Raw genomic sequence first — 17,791 nt, forward strand, 5'->3', positions numbered from 1 at the left:
TTTTAGTCACGACGACTAGTTCGCCCGATTTACATTCCCTAAATGAGTAGTTTATTAGTAGTTAACTCGTCGCGACTAGTTTAACCTTTCAATCTACTCGTCGCGACTAAAAGACTTATAAATTACTAGTGGGCGTTGATTACGAGGCATGAAACTTATTTAGACATGAGGAGTAAATGATTAGTGAACGTGCTCGTTACGGTTAGTTTAAAGACGCGTGGCAAGTTCTAATTGGTTTATACAATCAACTCGTCACGACTATTTTATAATACCTATTTCTGAAATTTTTTATAAATGATAATAAAACCAGAACTTTCGTTTTAATAAATACTTGTTTTAGAAATTTTCTCAAAATTTAGAAATTTGATCACTTCTAAATTCTTGTTGGGAGTTGTTCATTTAGCTCTTGATATCTAATATTAGGAACCCATCCCCAAATGCCCACCTCTTTTAATTTCTTCATCTTCATCTCTGTCCTCTTCATTGGCAGCAGCACCACGTGTGGACAGCACTTAATGCATTGGAACTTCAAATCCTCTTGCATTTATTATAAATAATTAATAATTTCAACTACCCACTTCATATTTCATCTTTGTTTGCTTTGATTCTCTAAAAAGTTTCAATCTTGATTTCACATGAAACAGAGGAATCTTGATTTCAGAAACAGAGGTTGACCCATTTGTCTGTTTTCCATCTTTTAGAGCTTCAATCTTCACTTCTACCTCTTAAAGATTCTATTGGGTCACCATCAATCAACTCAATTTATGTAAATTTCATACTTCTTCAAAAACCAAGAAACAGAGCATTTTAATGGAGTTTTCAAGCTTTCATCTCCTGTTCTTGACTCTTTCATGGAGTTTGTTCTTTACAAATGCAATTCAGCCTTCGCAAAAACAAGTTCTGCTTCAAATAAGAAAGCAGCTTGAGTACCCAAAGCCATTAGACTTTTGGGCCAACACAAGTGATGACTTATGCTACTTGTCATCACCTCAAGTCAACATCACCTGTGAAAATAATTATGTCACAGAGCTCAAAATCATAGGGGTTTTAGGTGATCTGAAAAAGGTGAGTTCAAGCTTTAATGGGCTTCCAATTCCTTCACAAAGTCTTTCACAAAACTTCTCAATGGACTCTTTGATTGCCACTTTATCAAGATTAACAAGCTTGAAGGTTCTTAATTTGGTTTGTTTAGGAATTTGGGGTCAACTTCCTAATAAGATTCAAAGATTGTACACACTTGAGCATATTGATTTGAGTTATAATTACTTGTATGGTCCAATACCTCCAACTTTTACAAGATTAGCTAGTCTTCAAAGTGTGAATCTTGATGGTAATTTCTTGAATAATAGTTTCCCTGATGGGGTTGACTTGTTATCAAATTTGACCAGTTTGAGCCTTAAGGAAAATGGGTTTACAGGTCAATTACCAGATCTACCCAATTTGCCAAACAGTTTGACTGTTATGTATCTCAGCAAGAACTCATTCTCTGGTCAAATTCCAGTCAAATATGGTCAACTCAGTAACCTTCAAGAGCTTGATCTTTCATTTAATTCACTTTCTGGTGTACCTCCACCTTCACTCTTCTCATTGCCATATCTTACTTACTTGAATCTTACTTCAAATAAGTTGACCGGTCAACTACCGAGCCGCTTACAATGTGGAAGTAATCTTTCAACTGTTGATATTTCGCTAAATCGGTTTTCGGGTGGTTTACCTTCTTGTTTAAGCAATGGGTTGAACAATAGAAATGTTAAGTTTGATGGAAATTGTTTAATGGTTGATGTGAAGCATCAAAATCCATCAAGTTATTGTGTGGAAGAAGCGCGGGGAGTCGCAGTGGATCCAAGAAACATTAAAGATTCGGGAAAAGGAAACGGAAAGAATCCAGTAATATTTGTGGGAGTGATTTTGGGCAGTATTTTAGTTATTGTGCTTTTGGTATTCGGGTCGGTCGTTATTTGTAGAAGAGTTTGTGTTCGGGGCCTATCAGAACCGAAATTGCTGCCGAAACAGGTGCAGGATTATTCTGTTACCGGCTATCCGTCCGAGCTCTTAACCAGTGCCAGTAAGTCCTTTTAAAAGCATGATCTTGAATAAGCATTTGACATGGTATTATAGCCGGAAAATCTTTCAAAAGTTGCGGTTTTTCAGAAAATTCTTAAAACCTTACAATGTTTCATAAAATCTGTAAAAAGTAACAATTTTTAAAAAAGTTTTTAAAAAGTTACAATTGATCAGAAACATTATCTTGAATAAGCACTTATCATAACATCATTGCCAAAATAAATTATAAAGGTTACAAATCATTAGAAAGTTACAATTTTTCTGTAAATCTCTTAAACATTACAGTGTTTCAGAAACATGATCTTGGATAAGCACTAATCATAGTATCACAGCCAGAAAACACTTTATTTAAAAAGGTATTACAGGTTTTTCAGATTTTTTTTGAAAAAAAATACAGTTTTCCGAAACATGATCTTGAATAGTTTTTCAAAAACATGATCTTGAAGGAGCCCTTGAGCGCTTACAATTGCATCAAAGCCAGAAAATCTTCTGAAAGTTCCATTCTTTTCACAAACTTTTTAATAACTTAAAAATTTTCAGAAACATGATCTTGAATAAGCACTTATAGTTTAGATTGATGAATTAATCTTGATACATTTTGTATTTTGAACCAGGGCTTGTTTCTGAGGCTGCAAAGCTGGGTACAGGAGGACTCCCAGTGTACAGATTGTTTACTTTTGAAGAGTTGAAGGAAGCTACTAGAAACTTTCATACTTCTACCTTATTAGGGGAAGGTTCAACTGGCAAGGTACCAAACTTTCATCACACAATGCAGTCATTATTAACTACAAATGTCAAAACAGATACGTTGTTGATACGGGCTGGGTTGGTTGACCCAAAACACCGTCTAAAACTTCTAAATTCTAGCTGATTACAATGACATTCCATTTTTTAAACAATATGATAGATGAGGTTTTATGCATAAAAAACACATTTTGACTGACTTTCAACCATTTTAAGCTACTTTTAACCAGCCCATTTGACCCCGTTAGAGATAAAACATAACCCAAATCAACTGGTCAAAATTACCACCTCTATACTAACATGTACGTACAAATGTACAATTGACGATCATATATTATCTTTCTTTTCTTTTTTTTTTTACCTAGATTTTCAAAGGGATGCTAGAAAATGGAACATACATTGCGATAAGGCATTTAACTGTGTCCAAAAAGTACACGATTAGAAACCTTAAGTTAAGGTTGGATTTGCTTGCACGCCTTCGACACCCTCATTTGGTTTGCCTTTTGGGACACTGCATTAGTAACGAAGCGCCAGACGACAGTGATTCAAACAAAGTATACCTTGTGTATGAATATGTGAATCATGGGAATTACCATTCTCTTCTTGCTGGCAAGTATTTTGTTTCAAAGTAAGAGTTATGACCATAAGTTTGATCATTTTTCAATTTTTTTTAATTGTTTAATGCAGGGAATGTTCTTAAATGGGAAGACAGATTGAGGGTTTTGTCGGGTGTCGCGAAGGCGGTGCATTTTCTTCACACTGGACTTATTCCCGGTTTCTTCAACAACCGATTAAAAGCGAATAATATTTTGTTGAATGAAAGTGGGATGGCAAAACTGAGTGATTATGGGCTCTCTATTATAGCAGAAGATATTAAACAAGAAGATGTATGTGAAATAATATTCTTAAAAAAAAAGATTGTTCATGCACATAACAAGATCTGACCTTTTTATTCTTGTTTTTTTTTTCTTTTTCGCAGGCAAATGGGGAAGCTGTTGAATCATGGTAAGGGATCTTTCTTGGTGAAAACTTATACGAGCTGAAATGGGCCGTGTCAGGTTTGGTTGGCCCGTAAACACAATTTGTTTATTTTTTAATTTTTTTATAAGAAAGTAACATGTTAATTCAAGGATGGCAATTTCCATCACGACACTAAAGACGACTTGAACACGTCACGAAAACAAGTCGTGTTTGTGTCGATGTGGTTAATTAAATGGGTTGGTTCAGGTTGACCTGTTTAACCCGTTTAGTCAAACAGGTCGACCCACAAACCCGTTTAACCCATTTTTTACAACGAACCCGGCAAATAAAAATGTGGGTCGTGTTCAGGTTTAACCATCCAACCCGGCAACCTAACACGATTGACACACCTAGTTAATTGCGGTTACAATATTAAATTATAGTAATAATAAACTGAATATTTGTATAAGAATGATTTAGTACATTTTTTATTTGGCCCGCTTGAGATAAAAAAAAAAAGGGTTCTTCATGAATCTTTTCTTGCAGGCAAATGAAGAACTTAGAAGACGATGTCTACAACTTTGGTTTCATTCTACTCGAAACCCTTGTTGGGCCTTCTGCGCTATCTAGAAAAGACGAGTTTCTGATGAACGAAATGGTATTTTTGTTAAATTAAACTAAAATAAATATGATCACAAAAACGAGTTTTATTATCTTTGAAGTAGTTTAAAGAACTTAATTCCTTTCTTTGGATATTTCAGGCTTCTTTTGAAACCGAAGACGAAAGAACGAAAGTAGTGGACCCCATTGTACTTGCTTCATCTTCACCTGAATCGTTGTCGGTTATAATCTCCATAACTAAGAAATGTTTTGTCGGTGATTCGTGGGCCCACCCGTCTTTTGAAGACGTGCTTTGGCACCTTCAGTATGCTTCTCAAGTTCAGGCTAACGTGCACCGCCCTGCTGAAGCAGTTCTACTCATGAAGTGTTGATGTTGAGGTGGTTGTATATTATATAATGTGCTCAATATAGCTGTCATGATGAAGAATAAGCAGATAATAAATGTTATTACTTATGTTTTGAGTTAAATGTATATAGGTATATCTGTTATGTCAGCACTTTGTATTTGTAATAAAATGTTAAAAAGTTAAAACTTCAGCTCTGATTTTTTATTAAGTTTTTCTTTGAGTAAATATATTGATTTTATGTAATCACACAAGAATTTGCTGATAGAGTAAGATTAGTTTAGATTACACCTTCAGTAGCAAGTTCATTACTGTTAACAAAGCTGGATCAAATGCCAAGCCTAAGCCCATTTAAATTAATTAATTAAAAGAAAGCCCAACTAATTAGAAAAGGCCCAGATAAATATTTAGCCCATGATCACCATCTTAAATAGAATGCTTCAGCCGATAAACACGATATGCTAAAATTAAACGAGCAGGCACTCTCGCATCACCTAACTCGCTAATATTTAACAATATTCATCAGAACATCACATATGGGACAAGTAAGGCACTTATATAAAATTCTTCATGCATTCACAATATATACACAACGCGTGCACTTGTCATCGTCACCGAAAATTAACAATTCCTAGCTAGCTAAAATTGTATATACGTACCATTGATCGATCCATGGAAGCCGCAGGTGTTGAAAACACTTCCACGACACACTTGTAACTTGTTGAAAGGTTGGCTTGGAGAGGCTTGAGACAATTATTTTCTTGAAATATGAAGATATGAAAAAGGAGCCAACAGCCAATGTCAAGAGGCTTGCTGACTTCATTGGGTGCATGTAACACCCCGACCAAAGGCGGATTATACATCGGGGCGCCACATATTGTTTCATTACTCGTGACACTATTGGGTGTCAATATTTAATAAATACATTCATTCGCGCACGCGCAGGGTAAACAAGATAACATAAAACATCATAAATCAATATATTATAAATCATAATATTCGAACAGCAAAAACTTGTCTTGATACATTTTAATCTAGGTCCAAAATAAAGAAAACTTCCTATGTGTCCACAAGCTCCAAAACAGCTACTGCAAACCTGAACATGTGTTAAAATAAACGTCAAACACTTGCGTGTTGGTGAGAAATCAAGTTTAATACAATACATAGATAACAATAAATCTGCGCGCAACATGTGTATGTCTGGTTTTCAACAAGGGTGTAATCTGATCGGGACCAACTCTAAGATTCATAAGACTGCCAGTGCTCACAATTGAGCTCACAAACAAGACAAACTGTGCATGTGTAAACAAAAGAGAAAATCATAAACGATAGTTCTCCCGTGTTCATCTAATGGTACCATGAGAACTGCGGAATAGACCGACAAGACGGTTAATGATCCACACATACAAATAAACAGCCAAGTCTACGTCCTCAACACATGGGATACTGCGCGACTAAAGTTCATAAACAAGTTTAAGACTCTAAGTTTGTATGAACACATGAACATCCCAAAACATTAAAAGCAAAAAGGGATTAGGTACGAGATTACTCACTTGATAAACGATGCGTTGTAAGATAAAGCAAGAACCAACTTTAAACAAGCACAAGTTAACCTATAAATAAGATTATTGTTTTAATGAATTGATTTAAGTCTTGATTATAAGTTAGCATAATTAATAAGTAAATTATTATATATAATATATATATATTACCGGAAAAGCAGGGCAGAACAGGGAGGAAGACGGAGGCAGAGAGGAAGACGGCAGAGAGAGCAAGGGGCAAGAGAACAGGAGAGATTAAGTGTTTTGTGTGTGTAGTGTTATGAAAATATTATTATTATTTATAGGAAAACCCTAGGAGACATAATCCCTAGAAAAGGGGAAAGGATCTTTAACAGGATCAAGCAAAAGATATCAAAAAGCATAAGAATCCAAAAGCAAAAGATGTCAAAAGATATGGCAGCTGCAGGGGGCAAGATAAAGCTGACAGGTTAACAGTAAAAAGCATGGGCGGATCAGATAAAGGTACTGGTCAAGCATGGAAAAGCAGATCTCAAAAGATAATGTCAGTCACTTTATCTGCCAACCAATGGGGTTGGTGCGCATGCTGCGCCAAAAGTGGCTTTTCAGACATAAAGCAGATTAGGTCAACAGCTCAAAAGATAAGACAACACAAAAGCAACGGCTAGATTCAACAGAAGAAAACTCAAAGGGTTCAGCGCGAGAAGGCTAAGGCGCAAAGGCAGACACAGAAGGTCAAGAGAGCGCGAGCGCGAAGGCAGACAGAAACAACCTTAACGCGTCGCGGAAAGAACTACATTCCTAAGCGCGTCGCGGGAAGAATCATATTTCTTAGCGCGCTGCGGGAGGAACTAGAATTCCTAGCGCGCCGCGGGAAGAACTATAATTCTTCGCGCGTCGAGGGATGAACTACGATTCTTAGCGCGCTGCGAGAAGAATTACAAATCCTTAGCGCGTCGCGGGAAGAACTACCGTTCTTAGCGCGCTGCGAGAAGAATTACAATTCTTAGCGCGCTGCGAGAAGAGTTCGTCTCGCGTATCGCTGAAACAGGTGGTCTTCACGCAAGATTCCTTGCAAGGGGTCTGCGCAGACAACCTTAGGCGGGAAGGAACAAAAGAGTTAGAAGAAAAAGAGGGAAACAAGGCTTAAGGGCGGGACGGCGACAAGAGGGAAAAGAAGGCGGAAAGAGAGAAGGAGAGGGACGGGACGGCGGAAAGAAAAAGAGAGAGAGAGGCGGGAAGGAAAAGTATATTATTATTAAAAGTAAAATATAAGTATAAATATTAAATCATAAAAGAAAGAGATCGGGTCGGAGAAACGGGTACCTGGGCCGGGTCGGATTCGGGCAGATGTTACAGTGCATGCCCATTTACAATCGAAGAAGAGAAAGCGGGTGTCATAGAGAACATTATAAAGTTGTGTAGTTTTGAGAATTTGAGCAACTTGGAAATAGACCAAAGTGGTTGTTCAAATGGATTTCATGTGATTGAAAACTGACGATACTTCAGGAAGGCTAAGGACGGAGATTGGAAGAACTACTTCACGAACGAGATGATCGAAAAGATTGATAATCTGATTGATGAGAAACTTGGTGCCACTGCCAGGCTTAAGATCACACTATTTGAAGGTTTAATCTTGATTTGTTAAGAGTTCGGGGTTTGTTTTGTTTTGTTAAAAGTTCAGGGTTTGTTTTCTTAGTATGGTAAGAGCATTACGGGTTATTTAGTTTCCTTGATTAGGTTGTCTTGGTTTTTAAATTACGCTTTTAGTATAAATAGTTATTATGGGTTATTTAGTTTCCATGATTAGGTTGTCTTGTTTTTTAAATTACGCTTTTAGTATAAAGCATAAACAGTTGGCTAGGGTTTAATGTTTGTGTGTGCCAAGAATTCCTTTTTCTTGTAAGCTCGTTCGATTATATAAAAAGTGTCACGGATTGTCCCTCCAATATCTCGTGTTCTGATTGTTTATTTTGTCTGACCAACACACTATTGGTCGAATGATCTTTGAAAGTTTATGGATTTATTTAATTGAGGTCATGTCTCAATTATGCCTTCTATCGATAGTCATGTAATGTTCTTTCTTTCATATTTAGCTATGTTGTTGTGTTAATGATATTTTTCTTTGCATCTTGGGAGATTTGTTAAATTAAAGGTGCCCACGCGATGTGATATAAAACACATACACTGCTAATGATGTAACATGCTAATTAAAGAGAATAAAATGCTTGTTTTAATAACGCATGAAATAAATACAGGGTGGTGGTGGTTAAGATTTAACTTAAAAGAGACAAGGGGCGATAGGGTAAGTACACTTTAAATAACCAAAAACTTTGGTAAAGTTGATGGGCCAAACTTTGTGTCTGAAAGTTTTTAATACGGGACTGGTGCATGACTAGAGCATTTATGATCGATTAGATAGGTGGAGCATTTATGATCGATTATAGGTTTACTCCATGTGTTTTTTATAGAATTGTAAACTTGTAATGGTAATTAAACAAGTATTTATTTAGGTTTGACCCACTGGTGGTAATTGACATGGTCTCTTTCTAGAGTTGACCCTGTAAACCTCCACGAAGTATTTATTTCGGTTGTTTAAATAGACGTTACCTGTTTGAAAAGTTTGTTTTTTTCTAAGCGGACTCAACTCACTTCAGCTTGGCTCATTTACAAATCAGGCTTTCTTTTAGCGATAATGTGGTGAATGGAAACAACACCAGGAGAACTTGGGGTTAGGAACCCCGGGTAATAGCATCCAACCCACACAACTGAAAACCCGGGGTTAGTGACTCGGTTGCATTTTGCAGTTTTGGTACTCTACTTCTTAGAGAAAAACAAGAAAAATAAAATTTTAGACTACACTTCAACAATAATTGGTATATTACTCATGTAGTCATTTTATCAATTTTTATTTTTATAACCGCATGCTCACACACTCTAAACCACTATGAATCTATACATTGACTAGGGGACTTGAACCATGATCATTTAGGAACACTTCTACAGTTCTACCCCACACCTTGGTACCAGTAGGCCGAAGGCCCCTTGGTATTGTCAATTGTTTACGTTATTCTAATACTTCACTATCGATTCTATCTAGAAACTATCAATTTTTTTATATTGCACCTTGTCATATTTAACAAATCTCACAAGAAGAAAAGAAATTTATCATTATTAATACAAACACAACAAGACAATATAAAACCATCACATAATGAATGACACAAGGAAAAAGAGAGACATAGCCCTCACCTATTTTATGACATAAACTTCAAACACACTTGAATCAAGCAGTTTTTACCAAATGCCTGGTGATTTTGAGTCTCACTTTAGAACTAAACCAGTGCCATCAAGTTTTTGATCAATCAGTTTATCAATCTTTTCGATCATCTCATCCGTGAAGTAGTTCTTCCAATCTCCATCCATAGCCTTCCTGAAGAAATTTCGGTTTGCACCCTCGTAACCTTTTTTCGAACTACTACTCTTTCCACTTTTGTTTACTTCCAAGTTGCTCAAATTCTCAAAGCTACACAACTTTATAATTTTCTCTATCGCACCCGCCTTCTCTTCTTCGATTGTAAAGGGATACCCAATGAACTCGGCTAGTCTCCTCACGTTGTTTGTTGGGTCCTTCTTCAAATCTTCATATTTCAAGAGAAGAGTTGTCTCGGGTCTCTCCAAGCTTGCTTTCCAGTATCCCAATATATGATCCAGTATGGTCCAGACCATGAATTTCCTTGACAAAACTAGTCAAATGCCTCTTCAAACGGGGCGTCTTCCATGGGCACTTTTGCCACTTTTCTCATGAAATGGTTATAAGAGACTATGACATCTTTTATATTGCGATATATGTAAACTATCTTACAGTTTGAATCTAGGATTGATTCCGGGAGGGAACTGTAAGGAAGGTGTGTGCCCACGAGTAAGTTGTTGTGGTTTTCTTCGATTTTCTCATGATCTTCCTCTAGAAAATGAACGATTCCATGAGGCATGGTTGTGAGCAAAGGGCTTGTGGACTCATCGTACTTTTCTCGGGTTACAATGGCAAAAGCCAAGGCCTTTAGCCATGTCATGCCGGTTTTGGGATGACTACAGAGAAATACGTCACTTGATTGAGCTTTAAAGCTTTGTTGAGCCGAAATTTGTCCTTCAAGGAACTCGCGGACGCTCCAGAAGTCTTGATACTTGTACAAGACAAACCTGTCTTTCAACCAGCTACATTTATGTTGTGGTAATGTTTTCACAATCTCTTCCATTTCTAATTGAATTTTATGAACTCCCGATCTCTCTCTATGTGTGTGTGTGTATTGTATATATATTATATTATCATGTGAATCTCACTCCAAATTTTGTATATAATATTGATTATATAAAGATCAAATTAGTTGGTGAATAATGAGGTTAATTAGCTGGAAATTATCACATCTTGTATTTAAAAATGTATCGACCTGTCATATATATTTGCATGAGATACTCTTGTTAATTTTTTATTTTTTTATCTGTTTGATCAACAAATTCTTTTTTTAGTCTTTGTTGCTGATAGGAATTGAATCTAATGTCTCATCTTTTAAAATCCAAGTGTTTAAAGGCTTCGCTCTTTGGCAATAGACCGTCACCCCATTGATGCATGAGATACTTGTGTTTACAGATAAATATATAATCGTCCACATACTGCGACTTTAAATGAGAATTTATTGTTCTACTTTTTATAGTTATTTAACGGCTTTGTCTAGTAATTAACTGGTCAAGGATGGTAGGTGGCACATCAATTACCAATGGTTACATACCTACTTAAGAGATAAATATTAATTAAATAAATCAATAATGTTATACGCGTTTTTAAACAATCAATAAATGTACGTATTTATATAAAATATCACTTAAGCATAGTTTTTTCTAATCTAGTGTTGGTGGAAAAAATATTTATTATTTTGATGTTCATGAAAAATTATTTACCAAACTAGTGTTTTCTACATATTTTTCACATTTTACTTTTAAATTAACATATTAATGTATTTTTATTTCTTCTATTAGTTAAACCATTATCTATTTCTATTTCATACTTTTTATATATTTTCATCTTATTAATCCGATAGCTTTTTTTTATATATTTTTTTTCATTCAACATTTTCTTATTTTTTTAAATCTTTTTTTAATTTTATTTCTTCTCTTATTTGATTTTTTTTTGAGTTAATATATTTTCTTATCCTTTTCTTTTTCTAAAAAATATATATTCATTTTATGGTATTTATTTTTTGAGTTTAGTTTAGGTACCCTAACGAACCTAATTAATAAAGCTTTATCCACGTCGAATGGTCGTCGCAACACATAGTTTTGCCGATTTTTAGTGTTATTTTTTAAAATATGTTAATTTTATGAATTTTTTTTCGAGTTTAGTTCCGGTACTAGGCCTGTAAACGAACCGAACGTTCGTGAAATATTCGTGAACCGTTCGGCGAGAAGTTCGTTTATGTTCGTTTATTTAATAAACGAACTAATATGAACAAAAAATTTGTGTTCGTTTAATTAAACGAACGAACATGAACACATGTTCCGTTCGTTCATTTATGTTCATGAACGTTCGTTTATGTTTGTTTATGTCTATTTATTTACGTTTGTTTATGTATGAATAAAAAACAATTAAATATTATCTTGATAGGTCATCTACTTAAAGGTTTTATATTTGTTAATTTGTTTTCATTTAAGTTCGTTTATATTTGTGTTAATTTGCATTTGTTCATACATGTTTGTTTATCTTTGTTTAGTTATGTTTGTTTAGATTTTAAACAAACGAACACCAATATCCATTTTTAAGTAAACGAACATGAACATAATATTTGTTCGATTAAGTGTTCGTGTTCTTTTAAAGTTAAATGAACTTACACGAACATGCCCCTGTTCATGTTCATTCGATTCGTTTACAGGCTTTCATTATTCATATTGATGATTACATCAGTCTCAATCTCTAGGCTCTGCCAATTTTATTTGTGTTCGTTTGTGTTCGTGAACCGTTCATGAACACATTAATTTTCTTAATGAACGAACACGAACATAAAATCTCGTTCGGTAAGTGTTCGTGAACCGTTCGTGAACACATTATTTTCTTCACGAACGAACATGAACAAGGCCTTGTTCGTGTTCGTTCGGTTCGTTTACAGCCCTATCCGGTACCGTGGAACCTACCTAATACTAACGCGAATTCAATTCCATCAGTAATGGTTAGGTTCGAAACAGTACCGGAATAAACAAAAAAAATCGTAAAATATCATATTTAAAGAGAAAAAATAAGAAAATACACCACGGGCGTTGGTACAAACCCAGGAATTGCGGCGACGTTCAACGTGAATTCGGCCAGTATCGGTTAGGTTATACGGTACCGGAACTAAACATGAAAACTAAATTTGTAAAATGAACATATTTAATATAAAAATAACAACATAAATTGGTAAAACTCGGGCGTTAGTAAAACCCATACGTCATGGCTACTATTCGACACAAATACGATCGGAATTGATTATGTTCGTTACGATACTAAAACTAAACCCGAAAAATAAAATTCATAAAATGATTAATATATTCTAAAAACAAAAGGACAAAAATATATACATTCAAAAAAATCAAATAAGAGAAGCAATAAAAAAGAATGATTTAGAACGAGTAACTAAAGAAAAATAAGAAAAGGTAAAAATGAGAAAAATATTGTATTGTAAAGATTTAGAACGAGTAACTAAAGAAAAATAAGAAAGATTGAATGAGAAAAAAAAATGTATTGTATTGATTAAATGAAAATATATAAGAAAAATAAAATAAATATAGATAATAGATTAACTAATAAAAGTACATTAATATGTTGATTTAAAAGTAAAAGTGAAAAATGAGTGAAAAATACTAGTTTGGTAAATAATTTTCAATAAACACCAAAATGATAAATAGTTTTTTCACCTAACATAGTTTGAGAAAAAATTTCCAGTTAAGCATTTGTTTTTGGATCATGATTCATGAGGTAGGAACTTGTTTAAGCTTCCAAAAGGCTACGCATGCACAAGCTTTTAGAGTTTTTATGATCTAAATATATCTATATCTATATTTACCGATCTACACTATATCGTTATCTTAATTTACTCCTAATAAAAGACTACCGGTCTACACTATATCTTTATCTTAATTTACTCCTAATTAAAGACTCTCTAGCACAGGGAGGAATGAGCAAATGGAACCAACTATTTTCAGTATTAATTCAGTAATCACTTTTTGAGATTTTAGGATCAGTACGGTACCATTATTTTACTCATTTTTTTGCCTTCGTATGTCATACTGTACTGAGCATTTTCAATGATGTTACCCATTTTTGGAAATTTTTAGGATTGATACTTTAGGTACCCATACGGTTCGGTATCGATCTGGTACTAAGCTCATCTGTACAATAGGAGCGACACTTTGCCCTATTGTAGGATGTCCACATCACCAGTTCACCACTTGTCTCCATCTCCTTCATCCAAATTCTAACAATATCCATTCCAATACTCATTTATCCGTTTTTGTGTTAATACTTGCGGTCTGCGGATCTGTTTTACCTTACCAATTTACCCAGTAACCCGTAAACATCAAATACTTCAAATCCGTGATGTTTCTTAAACTAATCATATTGAAAACACACCGAAACCCTTATCGCCTCCACCAACCATTGCGATTCTTCTTCCATCTACCAATTTGTTCTTCGATTCTTCTTCCATCTACCAATTTGTTCTTCAATCTTGTGGGAATTTATATATTGCTCTTCAAAGTATAGTTGATTTTTATGCGTTCTTTATCTAATCGGTTATTTATTTATATTGCTTATCATTCTTCAACCTATCGAATCAATTTCCAACCTATTTCTCTTCAGCATGCCTTGCATCTTGAAGCATCTCTCGCGAACATGCAATTTCAAATCAAAAAAGGAATAAAAAGTGTATTCAGGGTTTAGTTGTGAAATTTCATAAATATTAAGAAAAGGAGGTAATGAAAATGAGTAGCCATGTAGTTTGTGTAATTGGGTTAATTAAAATTAGTATGATAGTTAATATAAGTTAGGATATGAATGTGGGCAAGAAATAATGGAGGAGCAATATTTTTATATATATTGATTATCAAGTTGACCAATAATTCCATTAAATATATACAAAATCAACTCTTTGTAATTGTCATATGATTTAGGGGTATGGCAGTTCGCGTTCTAGTTTAATACATGGGGTGATGGTTAAGGCTTGGGATCTTATAGTTTCAAGTTCCAAACCTGATTTAAGAGGGGTTTCTTACCGTGGTGGGTTTCTTTCTTGATGATGTTCTTACATGAGTCAGACCTGAAGCGTCAAAATCAGTATAAACGATTGATATTTCGTCTTAGAAAGAGTCACTTAAATATTAAATATTAAGAATGGTGTCAAAGGCCGTTAAAGAAAGTTAGGGGTATGTGTGGGATAAAGAGAGACCCAACTTTTTATTTACATTAACCATCATGCTTTTAACGTATCAAATAAATTACATATGCAATTATGGTTAAAAGATATTACTTGAATAAAATTTTAAAAATAAAACTTGACTTTTGCAAAAGGCTAAAGTTACTCCACTTTGTTTTTAATTAATTATGCCAACTAGTAAAAAAAACAAAAAACAAATGGATGCTATTACATATATGTAGCATGATTAAATTGCATATAATGTTTTATTGTTCACACAATGAACACTAAATTTTATTATCACATAATGTAATACAGCAATTCCTGTTTATAATATGACCAATTCCATGTAGCGATTATCATATATTCAATATCATGTTACATATTATATATATATATATATATATATATATATATGTAACTGAACAAAATCATTTTCATTCCATAGTGCGCCTGTTTTGAAAGCACAGGGACGCAAATAGGTATCGTCTCCTTTTTTTATCATAAGTTATACAGGTGTCACTGTAATCTATTTAAATGTTAATTTATCGAATTTATAATCTAGGTTTAGTTTTCAGTACCATTACAAACATAAATGTTACTACCATTAATACGACTGAATTCGCATCACATCAGCTTGTCGTTGCAGCGCCCATGTTTCAACGACTCAATAAACAATGTTTTAAATATGTTAAATTTCTTTTATCATGTCATATACAAGTGCCACTACTATTCTTGGTGTTTAAGGCATAGTTTGTGATATTGACATTAATTTATGTCCTCGTTTCCATCTTGCAGAAAATGTAACTTGATGCATACAAGTGAAAAAGGAAGGAAAAAAGTAGTTGAAGAAGCACTTCATACAACTAGAAAAAGAAAAAAAGTTGTTAGAAAAGAACTTATCGACTCTAAAGATTACCACAATCCAGTTATAGTTACTCATCAAACAAGAGGGGTTCACAGCAACGCAGTAAACCAAACGAGGAAGTTGGACACTGAGAAGTTCTACAATTACCTAGAGCAAGCTAAACCATTTATTTCTTCTGATTAACAAAAACCGTCATTAGTTTAACATTACAAATTGTATGGGAGTTTATGGCTCAGCTTTCCGGAAGATACACAGAGTTCATTCGTATACGTTGATCCATTATGGTATATTTTGTATTCGCAAGGCTCCAACAAACGAAAGGTGTTGAGCTGGATTAAGAAAAAGGACATGTTTTCTAGAAAATATGTCTTTTTTCCCATTGTTCAATGGTGTATACTTAATTAGCTATAGCATATGTTTAGTTTTTGTTGGCATTTGATGATATATATTTTTTTATCTTTTTGTAGGGATCATTGGTTTTTGTTGATATTTTGTCACTTTGATGAAAGTTCTCTAAATCTAAAACTCCATGTATCTTGTTGCTGGATTCACTTGCGACAACTGATCACCCAAACGACTTGAACCCGCTATAAGAAAGTAATATTATGTTTTTTAGTTTTCTATTTCCACTTTAACCATGTTTTACAGCTAATTTTGCACGTGACAGATTTGTTTTTGACATTTACAATAGTTTAAATAGGACCGAAGATGAAAGTCTGGTGCATAAAATGCTGTTTTTGGTTCCTAAGGTGACTAACATTTGTTATTATATTTGTTGAACACTTGAACTGGTTTAGGGTTTAAGGTTTAGATCAACTAAAAGATAATTTTACAGGTTCCAAAGCAAAGAGTTTATGAGGAATGTGGTTTCTTTGTGCTTTATTATATAAAACTCTTTGTTGAGATTGCTCCAAAAAGTTTTAGCATAACCGACGGGTACCCGTATTTTGTAAGTTTCCTATGCCACATTTGTTTCATTTCTCAAATGCTGTATTTATAATTATACATCTATAAATATGATTGTTTATTGGATTACATCGAAACAGAAGGCAAGCGGGCAACAAGCTGCGCCGCTACTCCTTTTTGAATCGCAAAACCCAATCTTTTCATTTCTAACATAGCAAACAATATTTAGACAATTATTTATATGTTTGTAGATGAAAGAAGACTGGTTTAGTTTTGAAGGATTAGATAGCTTTTGCAAAACTCTTGATGTGTCGGCTGTTGTGAACGAAATGGGCCGGGTGGATCAAGATAAAGGAACTACTAAGGTGCGGGCCAAAATTCAGAAAACTATCAGCCATATTGAGAGAATAGATCCTTGCCACATCAGCATAGGGGCTGTATAGACTATTGCAACATGCGCGTTGTAAAATATATCAGTATTTATTTTGGTTGTTTCTAATAAATGAGATTCTTTATATGCCAAGAAAACAAGCTATATTTTGTAAGGACATGATATGGTAAAGCTTCATCATCAATTAAATATTTAGAAGAGTAATTACAGCTAGTGATGTTGATTTAGGAGTAAGATTATAGTAGTGTTTGGTATGAAGTAATGATAGACGGAATGGAATGGATTATTCCAAAGGAATAAAATAAAACATGTTTTGTTGTCATTTATCTATAGAATGAATCATTACTAAGTAATGAAATTCCTTTCATATATACTAAGATGTGTTTTTTCTTTCATTCCTTCAAGAAATTGAATGAAAAAGGATCAACAACAACTATTATTGTTATTATTATTATTTTATTTTATTATAGTATAACTATTATTAAATTATAATTATTATTATATTTTTATATTATATCGTATTATGTTATTGCCGTTTCACTAACTGACAAAATATATGTGTGTATAGCTTACTATTTAATAAAAAAAGTAATAATCATTTCATTCCTACGTAGTAACCAAACAAGATAATAGAATGGTAATGATTCATTTTATTCCTTTGTTCATTCTATTCTCTAGTTCATGCAATTCTCTCGTTCATTTTGTTATCTCATACCAAACAGACCCTAGTTGATTGTGAGATTGCCATCCTAGAAAAAAATTGTTAGTCATAACCATGCAATTATAACAAGTGTTGGAAAATGATTTCTTCACAATTTTCTACAGATTGTTAGTTTTCTGACTATTTCTAGCACATCTTTAAACGGGAGGGACTTACTAGCAATTAATTATTTCTTAGGTTTGGTCTAGACTATACCGTAAATCACACTCATTAG

The 17,791-nt window shown here is 33.9% G+C and overlaps 1 protein-coding gene and 2 pseudogenes across 1 annotated transcript; 2 read left to right on the forward strand and 1 right to left on the reverse strand.

Moving 5' to 3' along the window:
- Window positions 1-628: 628 nt before the first annotated feature.
- LOC143540617 (putative inactive leucine-rich repeat receptor-like protein kinase At3g03770) lies at window positions 629-4,766 on the forward strand. Its single transcript, XM_077033628.1, has 7 exons — window positions 629-2,065; window positions 2,679-2,812; window positions 3,174-3,417; window positions 3,496-3,695; window positions 3,788-3,813; window positions 4,315-4,426; window positions 4,530-4,766. Exons 1-7 carry the CDS (start codon window positions 811-813, stop codon window positions 4,758-4,760), a joined length of 2,202 nt encoding a protein of 733 aa, XP_076889743.1. The 5' UTR covers window positions 629-810; the 3' UTR covers window positions 4,761-4,766.
- Window positions 4,767-9,491: 4,725 nt separating this feature from the next.
- LOC143540588 (flavonol 4'-sulfotransferase pseudogene) lies at window positions 9,492-10,518 on the reverse strand (annotated as a pseudogene).
- Window positions 10,519-15,502: 4,984 nt separating this feature from the next.
- On the forward strand, window positions 15,503-16,908 carry LOC143540574 (uncharacterized; annotated as a pseudogene).
- Window positions 16,909-17,791: the final 883 nt, after the last annotated feature.

The sequence above is a fragment of the Bidens hawaiensis genome, unplaced genomic scaffold, assembly GCF_021521415.1.
Source record: "Bidens hawaiensis isolate Kalapana, Puna unplaced genomic scaffold, B.hawaiensis_p1.1 tig00012283_1, whole genome shotgun sequence".
In the NCBI taxonomy this organism is placed as follows: domain Eukaryota; kingdom Viridiplantae; phylum Streptophyta; class Magnoliopsida; order Asterales; family Asteraceae; genus Bidens; species Bidens hawaiensis.

Excerpts from the sequence above, each read along its gene's own strand:
- LOC143540617 (XM_077033628.1), top strand. The coding sequence starts at position 811 with ATGGAGTTTTCAAGCTTTCATCTCCTGTTCTTGACTCTTTCATGGAGT. Across the intron at positions 2,066-2,678 it reads CGAGCTCTTAACCAGTGCCA|GGCTTGTTTCTGAGGCTGCA; the intron begins GTAAGTCCTTTT and ends ATTTTGAACCAG. Across the intron at positions 3,418-3,495 it reads TTACCATTCTCTTCTTGCTG|GGAATGTTCTTAAATGGGAA; the intron begins GCAAGTATTTTG and ends TGTTTAATGCAG.